At 31.7% G+C, this 19,566-nt stretch overlaps 11 protein-coding genes across 11 annotated transcripts; 5 read left to right on the top strand and 6 right to left on the bottom strand.

Annotated features, from left to right (window-relative positions):
• Positions 1 to 75: 75 nt before the first annotated feature.
• On the top strand, positions 76 to 1,077 carry PPL_09387 (uncharacterized protein; the record flags this gene model as incomplete). Its single annotated transcript, XM_020580182.1, has 3 exons — positions 76 to 82; positions 121 to 215; positions 808 to 1,077. The coding sequence occupies 3 exons, from the start codon at positions 76 to 78 to the stop codon at positions 1,075 to 1,077; spliced, it is 372 nt and encodes a 123-aa protein (XP_020430015.1).
• A 191-nt stretch (positions 1,078 to 1,268) lies between these two features.
• Positions 1,269 to 2,358, top strand: PPL_09386 (uncharacterized protein; the record flags this gene model as incomplete). The annotated part of the gene is made up of 2 exons (XM_020580181.1): positions 1,269 to 1,693; positions 1,752 to 2,358. The coding sequence occupies 2 exons, from the start codon at positions 1,269 to 1,271 to the stop codon at positions 2,356 to 2,358; spliced, it is 1,032 nt and encodes a 343-aa protein (XP_020430014.1).
• Positions 2,359 to 2,520: 162 nt separating this feature from the next.
• PPL_09385 (uncharacterized protein) lies at positions 2,521 to 8,135 on the bottom strand (the record flags this gene model as incomplete). Its single annotated transcript, XM_020580180.1, has 17 exons — positions 2,521 to 2,542; positions 2,577 to 2,996; positions 3,091 to 3,169; positions 3,503 to 3,774; positions 3,876 to 4,015; positions 4,103 to 4,172; positions 4,245 to 4,467; positions 4,784 to 5,034; positions 5,419 to 5,461; positions 5,574 to 6,296; positions 6,372 to 6,610; positions 6,678 to 6,807; positions 6,884 to 7,000; positions 7,072 to 7,139; positions 7,490 to 7,526; positions 7,677 to 7,772; positions 8,108 to 8,135. 17 exons carry the CDS (start codon positions 8,133 to 8,135, stop codon positions 2,521 to 2,523), a joined length of 2,958 nt encoding a protein of 985 aa, XP_020430013.1.
• A 492-nt stretch (positions 8,136 to 8,627) lies between these two features.
• PPL_09384 (uncharacterized protein) lies at positions 8,628 to 9,917 on the top strand (the record flags this gene model as incomplete). The annotated part of the gene is made up of 4 exons (XM_020580179.1): positions 8,628 to 8,699; positions 8,875 to 8,933; positions 9,220 to 9,323; positions 9,382 to 9,917. The coding sequence occupies 4 exons, from the start codon at positions 8,628 to 8,630 to the stop codon at positions 9,915 to 9,917; spliced, it is 771 nt and encodes a 256-aa protein (XP_020430012.1).
• Positions 9,918 to 10,357: 440 nt separating this feature from the next.
• Positions 10,358 to 10,968, bottom strand: PPL_09383 (uncharacterized protein; the record flags this gene model as incomplete). The annotated part of the gene is made up of 3 exons (XM_020580178.1): positions 10,358 to 10,547; positions 10,609 to 10,738; positions 10,944 to 10,968. The coding sequence occupies 3 exons, from the start codon at positions 10,966 to 10,968 to the stop codon at positions 10,358 to 10,360; spliced, it is 345 nt and encodes a 114-aa protein (XP_020430011.1).
• A 600-nt stretch (positions 10,969 to 11,568) lies between these two features.
• Positions 11,569 to 13,115, bottom strand: PPL_09382 (uncharacterized protein; the record flags this gene model as incomplete). Its single annotated transcript, XM_020580177.1, has 3 exons — positions 11,569 to 11,773; positions 12,949 to 13,071; positions 13,108 to 13,115. The coding sequence occupies 3 exons, from the start codon at positions 13,113 to 13,115 to the stop codon at positions 11,569 to 11,571; spliced, it is 336 nt and encodes a 111-aa protein (XP_020430010.1).
• A 261-nt stretch (positions 13,116 to 13,376) lies between these two features.
• On the bottom strand, positions 13,377 to 14,290 carry PPL_09381 (uncharacterized protein; the record flags this gene model as incomplete). Its single annotated transcript, XM_020580176.1, has 3 exons — positions 13,377 to 13,559; positions 13,695 to 13,783; positions 14,050 to 14,290. 3 exons carry the CDS (start codon positions 14,288 to 14,290, stop codon positions 13,377 to 13,379), a joined length of 513 nt encoding a protein of 170 aa, XP_020430009.1.
• A 272-nt stretch (positions 14,291 to 14,562) lies between these two features.
• On the bottom strand, positions 14,563 to 15,115 carry PPL_09380 (uncharacterized protein; the record flags this gene model as incomplete). Its single annotated transcript, XM_020580175.1, has 2 exons — positions 14,563 to 14,812; positions 15,084 to 15,115. 2 exons carry the CDS (start codon positions 15,113 to 15,115, stop codon positions 14,563 to 14,565), a joined length of 282 nt encoding a protein of 93 aa, XP_020430008.1.
• Positions 15,116 to 15,235: 120 nt separating this feature from the next.
• mettl1 (tRNA (guanine-N(7)-)-methyltransferase) lies at positions 15,236 to 16,142 on the top strand (the record flags this gene model as incomplete). Its single annotated transcript, XM_020580174.1, has 2 exons — positions 15,236 to 15,411; positions 15,488 to 16,142. 2 exons carry the CDS (start codon positions 15,236 to 15,238, stop codon positions 16,140 to 16,142), a joined length of 831 nt encoding a protein of 276 aa, XP_020430007.1.
• Positions 16,143 to 16,355: 213 nt separating this feature from the next.
• rmp (RNA polymerase II subunit 5-mediating protein) lies at positions 16,356 to 18,068 on the top strand (the record flags this gene model as incomplete). The annotated part of the gene is made up of 5 exons (XM_020580173.1): positions 16,356 to 16,436; positions 16,524 to 16,865; positions 16,958 to 17,683; positions 17,742 to 17,865; positions 17,926 to 18,068. The coding sequence occupies 5 exons, from the start codon at positions 16,356 to 16,358 to the stop codon at positions 18,066 to 18,068; spliced, it is 1,416 nt and encodes a 471-aa protein (XP_020430006.1).
• A 221-nt stretch (positions 18,069 to 18,289) lies between these two features.
• Positions 18,290 to 19,533, bottom strand: PPL_09377 (uncharacterized protein; the record flags this gene model as incomplete). The annotated part of the gene is made up of 4 exons (XM_020580172.1): positions 18,290 to 18,815; positions 18,891 to 19,039; positions 19,121 to 19,397; positions 19,496 to 19,533. The coding sequence occupies 4 exons, from the start codon at positions 19,531 to 19,533 to the stop codon at positions 18,290 to 18,292; spliced, it is 990 nt and encodes a 329-aa protein (XP_020430005.1).
• Between the last annotated feature and the right edge of the window lie 33 nt (positions 19,534 to 19,566).

The raw sequence follows: 19,566 nt of genomic DNA, 5'->3' as shown, positions 1-19,566 counted from the left end.
TTGACTTCCTCTACATCGTTATGTATTCTCCATTACTACTTCCATATATCAATGATTCTTTATTAATTGGTAATAATGACATGTTAATCTGTAATAATAATTACAGATATTTATTATTAGTAACATACCATCAAAACAACATTCATTTAATATTTAATGCGGAATTAACAAAAGCAATCGATTACATGGTACTTTGTCTTCGATCACCACAATCTGTATCCAATATATTTTGAAAGAAATATGATAATCTATATTTATACTACATGTTAAAAATCAAATAAACCCACATCTGATTAGACATAGCGAAAATAGTGTTCTGCAGTCGTCACAAACTTTTTTTTAAGCAAATTTGTTAAAAAAAAAAAAAAATGGGTGTGTTGTCCGTCTAAGGACAATAAGGTAGCCGCCAAGGCAATGCCAGTACCTATCAATCAACATCAATAATAATCACCAGCCAACATATAAGAAACAGTCAATTATAATTAATTAAATTAATTAATCAACTAAATAAGTAATAGTTCAAAACAACAGATCAGAATCTGTTGTTTCTGTTGTTTCTAAATTAAGTATTCAACACTCAGCCGTCAAGCTTCTGAATAATGAATATATTGAGTTTAACGCGACGTTAAAGATTCATTGAATTAACTCAATAGGGAGGACATAAAAATTAAAGAAATAAAATAAATAAGAAAAAAATTAAAATAAACTTGGAAATTAGATTATACAAAACATTATTAGAAATAACTCTTTATTATTATTAATTACAAATCACATGAGAGATGGCAGATCCAAACGAACAATTAACAGAAACACCCAACACCACCACAACCACAACAACCACTGGATCAATCAACAACGACAACAACAACTAATACAAATGATCTCACAATGAGTGATCTCGAGAACAATAACAATAACGATCAAATCCCATCAACCTCCACTTTGTTTCCTGATGTTGTTCCTACTACTACGCGCCCAGACTCACTCCCGTCAGATGTATTCCAAGCAACCCTGATCGCATCCAAGACACCGATCTCTTCCTCTATCGTACCTGGTCAACTAGAGAACAAACAGTGAACAGCAAGTGGTTCGCTATGTCAATTTTTTTTTGTTTATTAATTGCCAATGAATTTTTTTGGTAAAAAGCTCCTTATTTAAAAAAAATCCCACAATTTTTGTTATAATATATTATTTTGAACACTATTAATAAAAATTGTTACATATGTTTAAATTATTATATTAGTTTTTAGTTTTAACAGAATATCAAAATGAATAATTGTGAAATATTATTACCCAAAGATTTTACCCAATTATCTGTTGGGGTATATCAACAACTAGTAACTAGTAATAAGAATATTAATCTTCCACATTATAATAATAAGACATCACCACCAAATAAATTTATTATTCCTAGTGGAACATCAATTAATATTGCGCCATTACTCCCCTCAAAGTATTGGTCTATGGAAAAGGGAGATCCTTTGGCATTCATATTAGAGTTTAACCAAGATCTGCCTCTTGAAGGTGAACATCCTTGTACTATTTGGGTAAAGGATATGGCAACTACTCCATGTACTCAAAATATTTCATTCAATTTCCAACTTATCAATTGGAATGAAATAAATGGTCTTGGTAGAGATCTAGATGGACAAGCATTGTTTAGACTAAATGCCAATGGACAAACATTTTATTAGTATGTATTAACACAGTTAAAGAATTCTACTTAAAAACAATTACTCACAATAACATAGTAAACCAGATTCAGCATTTATATGCAATGCTAGATTTTATGCCGTTCCTCCTGCATATAGAGACATTCATGCTTTTCCAACTCATCCAGACTTTGTAATTGAAGTTAGCTCCTTTTCAAATATTCCTAGCAATGAATTGAACAACCAATTACTCAAGATGTGTCGATGGATTCGATCTGGAGTGGAGTCAGGTGTTTTATTTGATGGAATGCGTATGAATATCTACCTATTTTGTCAAACCAATATACTTGTCAATGGTAGACATGCCCAAGTACAAGGACAACAATTGGCTCACAACAACGAGATTATTCAAACTCAAAACGATATTCAACAATATCAAAATGATATTGCCATCGCAAATATTAATGTTGCCCTACAACAATTGGAAGTTCAACGACTTCAACAAAAGCTGCAAACAATGAATTGGCAACAGGTATATTTCGAGAATATGATACCATATCCTGCGTTCCAAAATGTCTCTTACAGAACTATTCCGTTAGTTGGAATTCCAGCTCCTACTCCTAATCGTGGTCTACAATTAATAGTCCATTGCATTGGATTTGTCAATGGATTTAATATTGATCTCTCAAAAGTTTGGATTCGTTAAATTTCTATAGTATTCAGTATAATAAATAAAAATTTCAAATTATAAAAATATTTCAGAAACCACCCAAAGTGTAAGCTGGAGAATTGGAGTTTGTATTGGATGACCATGATTTATATTTATTTATATGTATATTTAATATCTTTATAAAATCTGTCGATAATTTTATTGATCTGATTGAATTGTACTTTTTATTACAATAACTACTATTGTGGTATTACATAAACCAAGTAGTATCGGGATGAGGATAGAGGTTGAATTTGATATGTGGATATCGAATACAAAAATATTGTTCGGATGCGTCAAACCTGAAGGAATAGGAGATGATCGTTCTGAGGTTTGTCTCTGCTATTTTGATGATCGATGAATCACCAATCTTTGGAACAATGAAAAAGATCTTTGTCATCGATTTACATATGGAGGTAGTGCTACATAATGCTATGATGGAGGAATCCGTTAGTTCTGTACAGCCATCCAATGTGAGTTTTTCTATTTTGTGTTGTGCTAGATTCTGAAGTGCTTTCTTGAATGACGTGTCTGTAAAGTTGGTTGGTTGTTGTATGGATAGCTCCGTCAGACTTGGGAAAATGATCCCGAGATTGAGGAAGTGTTGCTCCGGTATATTCGATGCATTTACAAAACTAAATGATTGTACTGATTTCCAAGGTTTGTCTTGAGGTTCCAGCTTAAAGTTGGTGGAATCTATCAAGTTGATTCATGTTTTCAATGAATAACCTTAGTGATACGTCACTGAATTTCGATGTTACTAAATTGAGTGTTGTAAGATTCCTAAGGGAACCAAGTAAATTGGTGACTAGATTATCATGATTGTCCACGTATTGAGTATCCAGTTGTCGCCACTCAAACAGCTCTGTCCGAATTTATCGAGTAGCAACTTCTTTACCGTTACCAACCAGAACCCTTTTTCACTGTTGAAACGATTGACGTTGAAAACAGTATTTAAATGAGATTATCGTATCGATACACTTCTCCTCTGAGCCAATCAAGTGACCACTCAGCTTGACACGCAGCTCATCTTTGATTTCATTCTTTAGGACTGACCATTTCATTCAACAGCTGTTTACTTAGCGATTTGAAATGTGAATCGATTTGACTTCGAACTAAACCGAGATGTGTAAGTTCACACCAAACTTGTGGACTTCCACCGCGGTATCGAAATTAACCAGCAGATAGTCTCTGTTCTCAATGAACCTCGCTTCCAGTCCATTGGCAGCTTCTCTAACTACCACCTCCAACAGATGACTCGATGCATTGGCAATATCCTGATTGTTCTCCTGATAGTTCGGGTCATTAGCAGCCCAACCACTGAAAGCATCCGAAGACAACGGTCTCTCATATCCTCTAACCAATTCCGGTTTTAATAATTTAAAAAATACATCTCTATGATATAATGGTTTACTAAATGATAATTATCATTTTCAAAAAAAAAGAATAATAACAGGTAAGAGAATGATATGATAATTATCAAACAAAGTATAAATATATATACTATGACTTACTTATATTCATCGAAATATGCTTGTGGTGGTAATAATCTTGCGAAATCAATTGCAAAGTAATCACGTTTGTTCTTCAATGATCGATGAATCTCCAAGTTACCCGGACCATACAGGAATTTAGGATTGATACCAGAGATGACCTCTTAAGTTCATCACTCTACCGATTTTCTCCATCATTAAATTGACTTCCTCTACATCGTTATGTATTCTCCATAATAATCGATTACACACATCAACGGTACATTGATTCTATCACCAAAATCTGTATCCAATAGATTTTGAAAGAAATATGATAATCTATATATATTATATTTATAATAACTATATAAGTAAATAATAATAATAATAGTTATACTAAATTTATATTACCCTCTTAATTCATTACCAGCAGCTTTAGATGCACCATAGTCAGATGAATATCTTCCACCGTATAGCCATCGATCGTGTATCTTTTGATCGTATGCAAACTTGAATAGAATATTCTGACAGATATACTTGGTACCACCTGCAACACCTCCAATATCGATGGGTGCAATCGTTCTCAAATGACTTGGCATAAACATTTCCTTAATAATGAAACTACCATAGGTTTCTAATAAAGAATGATTAAATGTATTTAGGTAATATAAATGACAACATATTGTATTGTTTTATAAATATATATATATATATATATTTACTTACCTGCAGCTTTAACAAATGTTAAAAATCATTTAAAACCCCCTTACCTGACCAGGCATAGCGAAAATAGTCGCCACAAACTGTTTTTCATGCAAAAAACATGTGTGAACAGCAAGTGGTTTGCTGTGTGGTTTTTTTTTGTTTTTCTCACTAGCTTAAATTGACTTTTAACAAATCAATTGCTAGAAATGTTAGCTTTTGAAATTTATCGAGTGATGGTTTCGTACGTAAGAGTGTTTGAAACTCTTGATTCCAATCTCTACCACTGTCTTTTACTTCACGTGAACTCAATATGAGTTGTGATCGTCTATGTTTCTCTACTTCATCTTTTTGTTTCTCTTGATCATCATCTTTATCTTTGTCGATTGTTTTATTATTATTGTTATTATTATTGTTGTTATTATTGTTGTTACTATTGTTATTTTGATTGTAGATACCACCACTTAAAGATGAATCATAACAACTATAATTGTATCCACTATAAATGAAAATAGTGCTTGGTGGTTAACCCACAACAAATCTTTATTTTATTTGGTTTATTCTCTTGAAAAACAGAAAAAAATTAATAAGCTGTGCTTTTTGTTTTCAAAAAAAAAAAAAAAAAAGTTCAATTTTTCATCACTAGTTTTTATTTAATTTTTAAATAGAAATAAAAAATGAATAAAGATTTGTTTATAAAGATATTTAAAAATAAAGTATTAGCAAGTAGATAGTTAGATGAGATTGTTAACCTTTATTATTACAGATTGCAATAATCAATAAATTTTTGTTAAAAAGAAATTTAAAATGAACTGCTCCCTTAACAGTGGTAAACCAAAGACCTGCGGATTAATAAGGTCCAGCTGATAAGAATCTTTCAAACAAGGCCAATGCTTCAACCGGTTTGTATAATGGAACCATATGGCCTTGAAATTTATATATTATATAATAGATGGTAATTGATTTAGATGGTGAATGATCAAATATGTTAATATATAATAGATGGTAATTTTTAGTAGTTATCATTATAACACATACCTGCACCCTTGACGGTGGCGAAAGAAAGATTTGCTTTGGAATTGCTTGAAGCAGTGTTATATGAAACGATATAACCAGCAACTTGTTTGTAGTTTTGAGAGTCAACTACAATCCATGGACGCCATGCATCCAACACTGGATATCCAAGTTGTTTAACTGCTTGACTTGTACCTAAGTATGGAACACAACTATCTATATCACCAGAGTATACCAAGATATTCATTCCATAAGAAATAATGGTTTGGTAAGTCTGTGGAATGTCTTCAAGAATCGAAGAGTAGTTGAGTACTGGTGAACATGGTTGCCAACTTCCACTTGGGATATTGTAGGTATCGACATTGATTGCCTTTTGTACATCTGGACGGTTGAGATAACCAACGAGAGCACTCTCATCCAAACATGGAATAAAGACTTGCGACGATCTGACATGATAACGACTGTTTGAAGCCAATGCCATGTTGGTGGTGAAACATGAACCTCCACTCGATGGTCCTTGACCTACACATGGAGCATAAATGTTGTATGGATTGATCAAATCAAAGTTGGCAGACAATTGATTTTGGATTGCTTGACACTCGGTTGTTCCAGGGTAAAACTCACCATTACAAATACTTGACATGTTCATATAATCGTTGTAACTTAGCAATCCGTGGAATGCCATAAATGTTGGATAGAATTGAGCATCGACAGTAAAATTAAATGAAGGATTACCAACCATCATACCTAAAATAATAATAATAAAGTTATTATTTTAATTTGTACAACTAACTAACTAAAAAGTATTTTCATAAATATTACCTTTAATATTGATTCCAGATGATGGAGTGGTGAGGATCAGTGCTGTAAGCTGAGGAACGTAGTGTCCGGCATACGACTCACCAGTGATGTAGAATTCATTGTTTGCATATTGTGGGAAGAGTGTAAAGAATTCTTGGAGAGCAGCCAAGTTGTCTTCGGCAGTCTGAGTGTCTCCACTTGTGTAGTTACCATCTGTATTATAACTGAAACCAACTCCACATGGTGATTCAATGTAGAGCCTTATATATATAGATAGGAAATGTTAGTTTTCAGCTATTGTCTGATGTTTATTCGGTGATCACTTACATATTAGCAGCATTTATCCATGAATATGGATTCTCGACAACAAAGAATTGATCATCACCAGGACGTCTGTCGTCCTTCAGAACTGTGAATGGTCCATTCTCAGTGAACAATGCCAATAATGAACTACAACCTATATAAAAGATCGAATATGTCAATAAAAAAAAATAGATTTTACTTGCTAGTAGTATCATATCAGTAAGACATACCTGGTCCACCAGAAAGGAACAATACAACAGGATCGGCAGATGGAACATTTAAAGATTCAGCAAACCAGAAAAAATACTCCTTTGTTTCACCAACTGTTAGATATCCAGTATATTGACCTATTTATAATTAAAGTAAGTAAGAATAAATATATATATATTTGATCTAATATTTCTAATAAGATAGATACCTTTAATATCACGATTAAATGTAGGTAAATAACGTAGTGGGTTTACTACTGTTGATTGCACACCCACACTAAATAAATATAAAAATACAATAATGAATGTATAATTTGTCATTTTTTTTATATCTGATTTGTGATTGACAACCCTAAAACTAGTGGTTTAAATGCACCTCCGATCTTTTTGATTTTTTTTTTTTTCATTTTCATTTAATTAAATTTTTATTTTCTCATATTTGCTTTTATTTTTTCAAGTCAAAGGATATTTTTGATAACTTGGGAATTCTAAACAAAGTAAATTTAAGGTGTATCAAATAGATATATTAACATATTTTGTAAACCATAATAAAAATCTGTTAGATTCTATAAAAAATATCATATATAGATTTCGTAAATCACAGAATATTCACAGATAAAAGATTACCCTTCTACACATTCTTCTTCACCAAAGATAAGTATAACTAAATAAAAATCTGTTTTACAAATATTAGATATTACACAAGATATTAGTACAGATAACCACTCTTTAAGCAACACCCATAAGGTGTTTTCTGGAGCAACAAAGTTTTGAAATTGTGATATCGATACCACCTAAAGTATCATGATAATACATTTGGTAGCATTGATCCCGGTCGTAGAGCTAATCTTGAAAAAATCGAGTAACTTATTAAGATGACATGGTTTTGCAGCTGGTACATTCGATAGATCTTGTAACTGTTATCCACCAACAAGTTAGTGATCACAGAGTTTTCTGATGATGTACGAGCTGCTCAGCCACCCATCCTTAACCACATTAAGTATAGCAATCAATGATTAGATTTCTCATTCCATGATCAGTTTTGATGATTATCATAACTTAATAATTAAATAAAATAAAAAGATATGATAACAATATATTCCGTCGAATTGAATGACAGTGATCCTTTTGGATAATCGAATATATCTTTTGCTGTATATTCATAATTCGAAACCTGTAAGTTTTGATTATTTCATTGTAATTTGTCGCGTTGAGTTTGAATGCTTTCTATTTATTTGGATATACAACAAAACAATTCAATGATGCTTGACATTTATGTATTACAAATGTTATTTCTAAATTTATTTTTAAATTTGTTAATTAATTTGAAAGGTATCTATTAATTTACGCCTATCTTTCTCATCACAAAACAAAAAATAATATGTTTTAGTTTATTTTGAGAGGTACCATCACTCTTTTTTACATGAGCTTAGAGTGAAAGTAGTCAAATCAACATTAGAATCAGCAAGTTAATAATTTTATATTTATTTTAAACTATCGATATAACTTTTTTTACACTAATTTATTTTTAGAATGAAAAGCACTTTTATTGTACAAGGAAATAGAAGGTGGGACAATGTCAGATTTTGTACTTCAGAAAATCAAGAGAATCAATATAAATAAAGTAATAGTAATCGTTCTAACTGTGGTATGGTCATTCTAAGTTTTTTTTTTTGATGAAAAAATTTATTTATTATTTTTTGTTTATTTAATAAGTGTTAGTCATAGATAAACAAAATAGTAATTTTAATATTAGATAAACATAATGATACAACCCATCCATATATTTGCTTTGCAATGTTATCTTACTATTAATTTACAAATAAATTCAAGTGTAGTAAATCAAATATATTGATTTTAAATAAATAACTCATGTTGAATTTTTTGACCCATTCAACTTTTTGATTCTCAAAAGAATGTGACGTTTAGGGGCTCTCTGTGGAGTTGCCAATGTTTTGCGTATTCAAAAAAAAAAAATTGATTCAATCATTTTGTTTCTTTTAAATTCATAGATATTTGTGATGTACAGTTGCGAAAATGGTGGAGTTTTCAATTTTTTTAACCAAATGTTGTAAATAAATATCCAAACAAAACTCCGATCAAAATATTTCGAAATTGAGGATACAGAAAAAAATGTTACACACAAATATTTTTAATTTTTTAATTTGTTTTTTTCAAAATAGTTTTAGTTGTCTTCTCATTTATGATTATTTTAAAATATATATAATTAAAAATCATCAGACCACTGAAATACAACCTTGAAGATACATTGCAACAATCACCATGGTGGACTTATACAAATTACGTTCATTAGTTTATAGGTACCATTCATTTTTACCTCTTTTTATCCAAACTAGTGACGAGCTCACTAATACCATTTCAGAATATCCTCAATGCCCTTGGAGCTGGGTTGTTAGAACCACTAGAGTTCTAGTGGCACACGGTGTTATTCATGAATCTGGTAAGTTCATACGATAAGTGGTTAAAAGCTCATTTCCATTAACCATCTATCTCTCTAGAGCATGTTTTAATAGTGATCCTCTCAAACATAACATTAATATTGAGTCTCTTTGGAGTTGACTTGTGTCTCAAGGAAGAAGTAAAAGAGTTCAGTGATCGCTTACTAACTCATTTCTGTTATTGTGACCTGTCGAAGAAAAAGATAGATTTTCATAACCTTCCCGATCAACTCGAAGAGATGGATTTTCAAGTTCTCCAAAATTCCATTCCTACTCAAAACAACCCCCACTGGCGCCTCCTAGGTCATATCATCCATCATAGCATATCAAGGAGATATACAGTTTGGGAAAAAACAACCAAACGTTTTGCTAAATATGCAAAGCTAAATCTTGGGTCTGACACAATTTGGCCCGAACCAAATCCACAACCAGAGCCACAACCAGAGCCAGAGCCCAAGGCCAAGCCAGATGTCATTTCTGTTCAAAAAAAAGACTTTCAAGAGATGAAATCTCGCATCCTTGCTCTCGAGACACAACTCAAAGAGCTTGAGTATGAGCCAGTTAAGACCAAGAGTCCTCCCCAAGACAGTGCTTAAAATAAGATTGGTCATGCAAAGGGCACCATTATTAATGACCAACCAAGTATGTAAAAGTTGGTTGTGGTCCCTCGATACAATTCATCGAGATCAATCGTTACTCACCAATTCTGCAAGATTTAATAAATACTAATATTCATTTACACAGCAGTTTTTTCTTCATTTTACTGGTTTTTTGAAAAATAAGTTAAAATACTCACTGATATTTTTCGTACCAACAAATTCTCAGCCAAACTACACGTTTGTTAGTTTTGGTTACTTTTTCAGTTAGTTCATATTAAAAAAAAATATATTTGAAGCACAATGACTAGTTTTGGCAATATCATATGTTAATAATTTTTTTGTTGTTATAATTGTTGTTGGCATATGTAAATAAAGATTTGTTGCAAAACAATAAGACACAATCTCTTATTGTACTACTTAGCATTGATTGTCTTCATTCAGAAAATATAATTAGCTTTAGAGAATACAGATTCAGAAGGCACAAAAGCAGGATTATTATTTTGCGACCAGAAAATTGCAGGATTAGAATATTTGCCTAGTCTCTCTTCTTCAGTTACATACTGATAATTGTGGAAATCCATTAATTGCTTCTTGAGTATATCTACATTAAGCTCTATTGGATCTTTACTATATCTATAAAATGGATTAAATGACACTGGTGATAAAATTTTTTGGGGTGGCAAACCACCTACGGAAGATGAAATCAAACTGTCGGTTTCTGCGAATGCAGAAAGTGATCACGCAGTGGAGCAAGGCACAATCAACATTCAATAGCTCAAATGGATTGTAGGTTTTGTCTCGTGAAACTTCAACTGCCACTAGTATAAATAAAATAATTTTAAGAAAAGTAAGAATTGTTGTATTTAACATTAAATTTAGTAAGCCACATAGCACTAATTTAAAGAACATTCTAAGTGCATTCCAGTCCAATAGGAATAGCAATACAATAACAATAACAATAACAATAGTGATAGCAATAGCAATTCGCGTCCGAAGTAAAATGTAGGTTTTCGTTTAAAATACTATAGCCATTTGAATAAGCAATCATGTACCTGGCACCAACAAATATTTGTATCGATACTATGACGATCCTCAATCAAACTAAGCTATACATAATTCAAAAGGATAAAGAAAATCAAGAGAAAGTGTACTTTAAAGAGGAGGGTCTTACAATTAGAGTTTTGGAGCTATATTTGGGTCTAATCATGCTGATGGGTTATATCAAGATACCTAGTATTGAAGAGTATTTCTCGGAGGGTCTAACTTTTATTGAAAGAATTCATAGTGTCATGTCTTGCAAACAGTTCTTATTCATTCACCACCATATACACTTTAATGACAATATCAAGTATAATAAGGATACCTCATCTGAATTATTCAAGATAGAGCCTTTTCTAGTAGCAATAGAATCAAAGTTTAGGACAGAAGACAAGTCATTACGATCGATGAGGGAATGATATCATTTTTTTTACAATTTGTCGAGATTTTTACCACATTTTAGTCAAAAATAATAGTTATTTATTATCGATTTGCAGATTTGGTAACAATAACAATAACAATAACAATAGCAATAACAATATTAATTATAATAACAATAATTACAATAATTACTATAACAATAGTTTTTTTAATTTAATCAATCCATTTATTAGTTATTTGGAGAGTCAAGATATGGAGATCGAATATCTTTCTCAGCAGATATTGCTACTAAACCAACAAACACTACAAATGCAACCAACGAACCATCGATGGATATCTTAAGAAACAACCGTTTTGTTGGTGGCGGAGAGTCTCTCTTAATCAATTTATCAATCAAACTCCTCAAATCAGCACTCGAGGATTTATCAGTGTGGCTAAATGAAATGTTGCTAATGTAACCTACATGGGTAAATTGAAATCTGCTGAGTTAGGTCTCTATAGGATTCAAGACACCACAAATACCCAAGAAAATGCTCAAATCATGTTGGAATCGCAACGAGATTACCGAAAGAATATGGGAAATGTCGATAATAATGATCAAATGATCAAAGAGTCTTTCACGAAGATGGTATATTTCAATATTTTTTTACCTCTTGGAAGCTGCTCTTTTAAATTCTTATATTCTTTATATAAAAATCAACACAATTCAACTAAATCTTACCCTGAATATAGGCAGATTATCATCATAGAACTCCTGGGAAATGTAACCACGCGCACAAGGGACTCACAAGTTGCCAACAATATTTTATAAACAAAAAACCAAAAAATTCTTAATCAAAATTTAATAAAAATCACTAAAACTAATATATTATTTAAATCGGGTTCTCTTCTACAATTTAATGTTTTGTTCGACCTAAATTGATTTACAAATTTGTTTATTGATGTTTTTTAAATTTTTTCACTAAAAAAAAATCCAACTCAATTAACGCCGTTTTGAGATTTAATTGCAATTATTATCTGCCTGAAGTCATCCTTCGAGATAATAAAGAACAAGTTTCGATTTTCCCCTCTAAAATATCATTTACATTCCTAAACAAAATTTAATTAAATTTTTCATTTTTTTGCTTTTTTTTGGCCATGTTAAAAACAATGATATTTTGTGGGAAAGATTAAATCAATATCACAAGTTACATACCCACTAATGTAAAGCAAGATAACTAACAATCTAAATTATTTGGATCCTCGCCAAGCAATAATCTCACTACCAATTATCAATCACACTTCCTCATATAACCCATCCTTTCACAATTCATACACCACCTGGAGTTTCAAATACGACACATACCATCATTTCAACAATATATGTATGACATGGTTGATTTTCTCATTGTTTTTTTAAACAATTTTTATTTTTTAATCCAAAAATAGAAATAATCATTTTAATAAATAATTTGATAAAGATAAGAGTTTTATTTCAAAATATATTTTTATATTTATTATTGAATTATATTTGATATCTGATAATCAAACTCTACCTGTATCGTACCCCCCCCCCTGGCCACAATATACTTTAGACACTGTACATCGTAAAAAGGACTGCTCTACTTACTTTCGAATTAAAGGTCCATCAACTTCGACAGGTGTTTTCTTATATTTTTGTAATCCTACTTGTCTAATTACATTCTTTGAGCACATAGCGACACAACATATCACTACGATTTTTTCGTAGTTACTGAGGAATTTTCACAGGCGACCTGCAGAGTAACACCCTAACATTTTTTTCATTTTTGCATCGCAAGAGTGAAAAAAAAACAATTAATTTAATTAAAAATTTATTTTCATCTTTATCCTTTATCCCTCACTGACAGGTGTGGGTTTACTCTTTGGAGGTCTGCCTCTTTTCTTTGGGGAGGCATCACTGTTGGATGTGGATTTAGGGATTGGAGCGGTATCATCAGTTGATGTGGGGTGTCTCTGGCTTTACTATTTTGTGTTCTGGTTTTTTTTTTTTGGATTGGCTCTTTGAATTGCCATCATTTAGAGAGGTTGGTGTAGAGTTCTTTGGAGGTCTGCCTCTTTTCTTTGGGGTGGCATCACTGTTGGATGTGGATTTAGGGATGTTGATGTGGATTGACTCTTCGTATTGATGTACTCCAATTGCTCTTTGTAAACTGGTACAAAAAACTCTCCACAAAACCGGGATTTCATAAAGAGTTTTCTCTATAAGTTGGATCAGCTCGTCGGATTTGGAAATAGAAATTCGTATTCTAATCTCTTCTGTATTACTCAGAGGATGGTCGAGTAAAAGTCTGGAATGTCTTTCTCTGACACACTTCCTTAGCTTATTGCAATAACAATGTTCGGGGACCTGGTCACAGTAGTAGTTGAAGTATTTATGGTAAAATGATCCATTGTATTGGTTCCACGAATATTTGAACCAAACTCTAATATTGTAAAGCAAACATCAGAGGCTCTATGCCGGATTTCCACTTACTGCTTTCCACTATGCAAGGTGGTACAGAGGAGTTTTCTCGGAAAGATTTGATAGGCTATTTGTTTCACTGTTTCTTCTCCTTCTACACCTAGAGGAATGAGCCATGTAGACTTTAATTCGTTTGATTTCCAAAATTAAACAAATTGTTTATCGCTTGAACAATTGGGTCACTAGATTTCGAAGTCCTGTCAACCAGTAGCTTATCTCTTATAAAACCATCAAATGATTGTTTATCGGTGAGGTTATCGAACATCTGCTTATTTGCTTGGTGTTTTCGATGATAGAGCTCTTCTGTTTCGATCATTTCTTTTAATTGGTCATAATCGGTACGGTATACATCGAGAGTCTTTTGGTGATTGGCAATTTCACATTCTAATAATCTACATTTCATCTTATATTCCTCTAGGGCCCGGTCAGATTGTTCTCTCTTATCTGTATAATGTTGCACCATATCCATAATAATCGATTAATCTCAATCTCTGACTGGTTGAGCTTGGTTTTAAGGTCATTGACGTTAGTCTCTGACTGGTTGGGCTGGTCTGAAGGTCATTGATCTTATCTATATTATTATTCACAAAAGATATTGAATTGATATTGATATTGATTTGGTTGTTGTTTTGTTGTGTTGATAATTGAGCTGAACTGATGATAACTTCCTGGCTTCTGCTAATATCGGATAAAGCGATGTTATATATTGTACCACTAGTGGTATTATTTTTGAGAAGTGGGTCATCTTGTGCCAAGATTGGTTCTACTATTGTTGACGATAATCGTTACTGGGTGGGCTCTAACTATATAGTTATTCGATGAGTGTAATGATGATGAAGAGGATAGTGTTGATGGTGTAGATGATTGAGAAGGTGATTGTATATTGTAATTTGTTGTTGCTGGGTTGCTATTTGTTGGTGTTTGCCTGTGTCTCTTATTTGCTGTATGCGTTTCAAAGCAAGGCTGTTGATCAACGTGGGTTGATATTAAACTTATTTGAATAATATGTAAATGGATTCTGTTGATTTTTTAGATACTAGTTTATCTAATTTAGATTGATCAGAATTGTCGTCTATTAATTCATATTCTAAACTAAATATCTGGTTAAGTAGATCCCAATCACTTTGCTAGGTTTAACATGTTGCATTTCTGATCGATAGCACATTACTCTTAATAAGATGAGGTCAAGCAATAGCCTGAGTTTCTTACTAAAAGACTTCTTGCAGCGAGGCCAACTAAGTTGGGTTCTGTACAAGAGCTACTGATCGTAGTGAAGCAGCAAGTAAATTTTCATAAATAATTAAATAAAAAAAAATGAAATTTTTGAAAAAAAAAAAAAACGAACTAAAGATTTAGTTTTTTTTGATTGAGAAGTTTAATTGATAAGTTATACATAAATATTTTATTAAAAGAAATGAGTGAATCATCTACAACTACAACCACAACAAATAGTGTTTCTAACACTAACAGCAATAACAACAATAAAAGAGCAAATTCAGCAAATACTACAGAGAAGAAAAAGAAACCAATTAAACCATATCACAGAATTAAAGCACATGCCAATCCACAATCAGACAGCAATTTCGATTAGTAAGTTATAAAACTAACAAAACATTATAGAATAATTCAAAGTTTGACTAATTTTACTATTACTATTATATTATAGTCCAGTATCACCATCATGTTACGATTGGTCTAAACATTATAATAAAACACTCTCTGAGCAACCAGAGAAACGTGTCACCATTGCAGATGTAGGATGTGGATACGGTGGTTTGTTGGTTGGTCTTGCCAGTACATTCCCAGATAGACTGGCATTGGGATTGGAGATTCGTGATAAAGTGGTACAGTACGTCGAGGATCGTATCGAAAAGCTCAGAAAAGACAACGAAGAGAAGAATCAATATCAGAACATTTCAGTGTTGAAAACGAACGCTATGAAATATCTACCGAATCTCTTCTACAAGGGTCAGTTGGAGAAGATCTTCTTCCTGTTCCCCGATCCACACTTTAAGAAGGCCAATCACAAGCGTCGTATTATCAGTCCAGCACTCCTGGCAGAGTATGCCTACGTTATAAAGGTTGGTGGTCTCGCATACTTTATCAGTGACGTCGAAGAGTTGTACCTCTGGATGCACGAACACTTCAAGGGTCACCCATTGTTTGAGGAAGTCAAATTGGAGCCAACCGACGACCCATGCATTCCACTCATCTTGAACGCCACCGAAGAAGGTAGAAAAGTAAATCGTATCGATGGTAAGAAATGGTATGGTGTATTCCGTAGAATTGAAGCACCAACATCAAACAATACCTCTCAATAGAAAAATAAAATAAAACAAGAATATAATTATAATAACTAGTCAAATGAACACAACACAAAACGCATATTGTACAATATTGTACTTTTTGCAATTTTTATTTATTTTAAATTTATTTTTTAAAAAAAAACAAAGATCTTCATTTTCGTTTCGTTTTCATTGTTTGTTTGAACATATATTACTAAGATAATATAATATACTACAATTAATTAAAGAATGACTACAATACAACAACAGCAACAACAACAAATATTACAACAACAACAACAACAATTAATTAGAGATAAATATAAAAATGTATGTTTTATAGATAGTTTGTTAATGTTTTTTAGTTATAGATATAAACTTTAAAATTGTTTCTAATAAAATCATTTATTTATTTAGAAAATAGAAGAATTAAATATTCATTTAAAACAATTGAATGTAACAAAGAATGAATATCAAAAATTGATTGAAAAGTTAAAGGTTATGCCTGATACTTTGTCACAGAAAGTTCATGTACCGTTGGGAAGATATGCATTCTTTGAAGGTACTGTTACCAATACAAACGAGATTATGATATTGTTGGGTGATAATTACTTTGCTGAGAGATCATGTAAACAGACAATCGACATCATACAAAGAAGAGACAATGACATTGACTTTTCAATTAAAAATATAAATCAACAGATTCAATCTTTACAACAAAGATTTGAAATTACAACTAATCTATCAAAATATTTACAAGTAAGTATATTTTAAATAATATTATCTCAATAATTTATAATATTATGTATATTAATATCATTTGTTAATTTATTAAAACAAAACAAAAATAGACAAAAGAAGAAGAAGATATCATTGAAATTAAGGAGGAATATGATTCAGATGAAGAGAGAAAGAAGGAAAAGATAAAGAAATCATTGGAGGAACAGAGAATCAAAGATAATGAAAAGATAGTACCAAAGCAAAAGAAAAATACCATGGGTGATAAAGAGTTGGATGAGATGTTTAGTAGATTGTTGGAGTTGGAAGCAGAGGAAGAACAGCTTGGCTCAGACTACGAAGAAGACGACGATCAAGAAGATCCGAGAAACAAGATTGGAGCAGAGGAAGAGTATTCCGATCTCGATGAGGATGACGACGAGAGTAACTATACAAAGATAAAGAAAGGACAGAGAAAGTCGGCATCCGAAGAGTATGGCGATGATCAAGACTATGATAATGCTGATGACGATGGTTACGAAGAGGTCTATGAATATTACGATGAAGATGGCAATAGAGTAGAGATGACCGCTGGTGAGCATAACGATGCTGACATTCAATATATTGAAGAGTATGACGATGTTGAACCAGCAGATAATGAAGACAACGGAGATGATGACGCTGAATATGATGATAATAACGAAGAGGAATTCAACGTTAAAGATTCATTAGAGATAAAGAACTATTTAGAACAAAGAAGAAAGAATTTCAATATTACATCAACACCTACAACAACAACATCTACAACATCAACATCTAGTTCATATAAACAATCACAATCACCAAAGTCTATATTAAAGGTAAATATACATATATATTTAAATAACAATATTAATTATTAATATCTTTTTAAAAAAGACACCTTCACAAATGGATTTACACGATGAAAACAATCCTATTGATTTTATAAAGAAAGTTAACAAACAAGTTAGTTTTAACAATGCTAATAATGTAAAAGAAATATCAACACCAAATCCACCAAGTAACTATCATTAAATTTAACTGGATGCATTATAAATACTAATAATTTATATATTTATAGAAAATCAAGCATTCTCTGGTGATATCATAGAAAAGAATACCGATAGTTTTGAAGAAGAAGAAGATATAAAACCAGTTGAACCTGTAGTAAATCAACCAGAACAAAAAGTATCAAGATTTAAATCAAGTAGACAAAATAGATAAATTAAAAAAACATATATATATCTTTTAATATTATTCTATACAAAATATAACAAAATGTTTAAATATATTAACATTAGATATTATATAATCTAATATATATATATATATATATATCAATTATATAACTTGTTTTCTTTTTCTTTTTTTTTAATTTGTATTTGTATGTACATTTAAATATATTAGATTATATTGTTATTATATTGCTATTATTCTTAAATTATTTAAAGCATTGCATTGGGTCGCTTCCATGCAAAGTATGAATTGATTGACATCGAAACTATGATTGATAAATAACCTGTGAGAAGTGTTCTCGACCACTCTGAGAGTGACCACGATGGGATCAGTGGGAGTGCACCGAGTATGATGGCTACTACCACCGCTGAACTACCTTCGTATGGTGTCAACCCGGGGAACGATGTCATTGCTGCGCGCAAACCGACACGCATCGATGCAACCGCCGACAAGATGAACGATGTCATCGAGAGAATACCACCGGTACTCTGTACCAAACGACGTGCCTCCTTCAGCCACACCCAGAGTGTAAGTGCAACGACCGATCCCCATGCACCCAATCCCGGTATATTCAGAGCAATGCCTTGTGTATTTCTAAGATTGTCGCCACGAACACATCTATCATTCGATCCCAATAAACTTTCAATCTTCTTATTATGTACCAACGTCAAATATAATATTCTAATATAAATCATTGTATATATTACACTAACAATGAGAAAAACAGGTCCCCATCTTTAAATAAATAAAAAACAATGTTAATAAAACAAATAGAAATGTCGACATTGTTTTGAATCAAATAATACAAACTTTTGAGGTAACTTTACAAATGTTAAAATAGTCTCCATAATCGATGAAATCGTCAACATAACTTGATATGATCTACTAAATGTTAATTTTACACCTAAATATGTTTGCATTCTTTGTGAAATTTGATATATTCCTGCTAATCCTATTATCTAGATTGTAAAGTGTTAATATTGCTGAACGATTAATATATCTTCGAAGATTGATTTGATGATATCCAAGAATTTACTTACTTTACCAGCAAGTTTAACTATATTATCTAATGTATTATTTCCAGAGATCTCTTTAATGATTGAATCGATATCTTTATGTTGTGTAATGAGTTGTGCTACTAATCCAGTTTTACTCTTTAGTAGTTTATAGATATAGTAGGTAGCTAGTGGTGGTATAAACATTGCACCCGTCTTGGTTAATGTTGTCATCTGCTTCCACATCGATACAAGATTCACTCTATTGTCACTCTTAAATGGTGGTAATACCCTCACAGACTGTGGAGACGAAAAGTGACCTCTATTTATTTAATTAAACAAAAGATTGTTGTTGCATATTATTAATACAATCATTCTTTATTACTACACTGACTATCTAATTAATCATTCATTACATACTGAATCTGTTTCAATCTTCTCGTTGTTGTATTATCCATTTTATATGTTTTTATATATATAAATATTCTACT

Source organism: Heterostelium album, assembly GCF_000004825.1.
Source record: "Heterostelium album PN500 unplaced genomic scaffold PPL_scaffold9, whole genome shotgun sequence".
NCBI lineage: Eukaryota > Evosea > Eumycetozoa > Acytosteliales > Acytosteliaceae > Heterostelium > Heterostelium album.
Note: the sequence above shows the minus strand (reverse complement) of the source record. Positions and strands in the feature narration are given on the sequence as shown.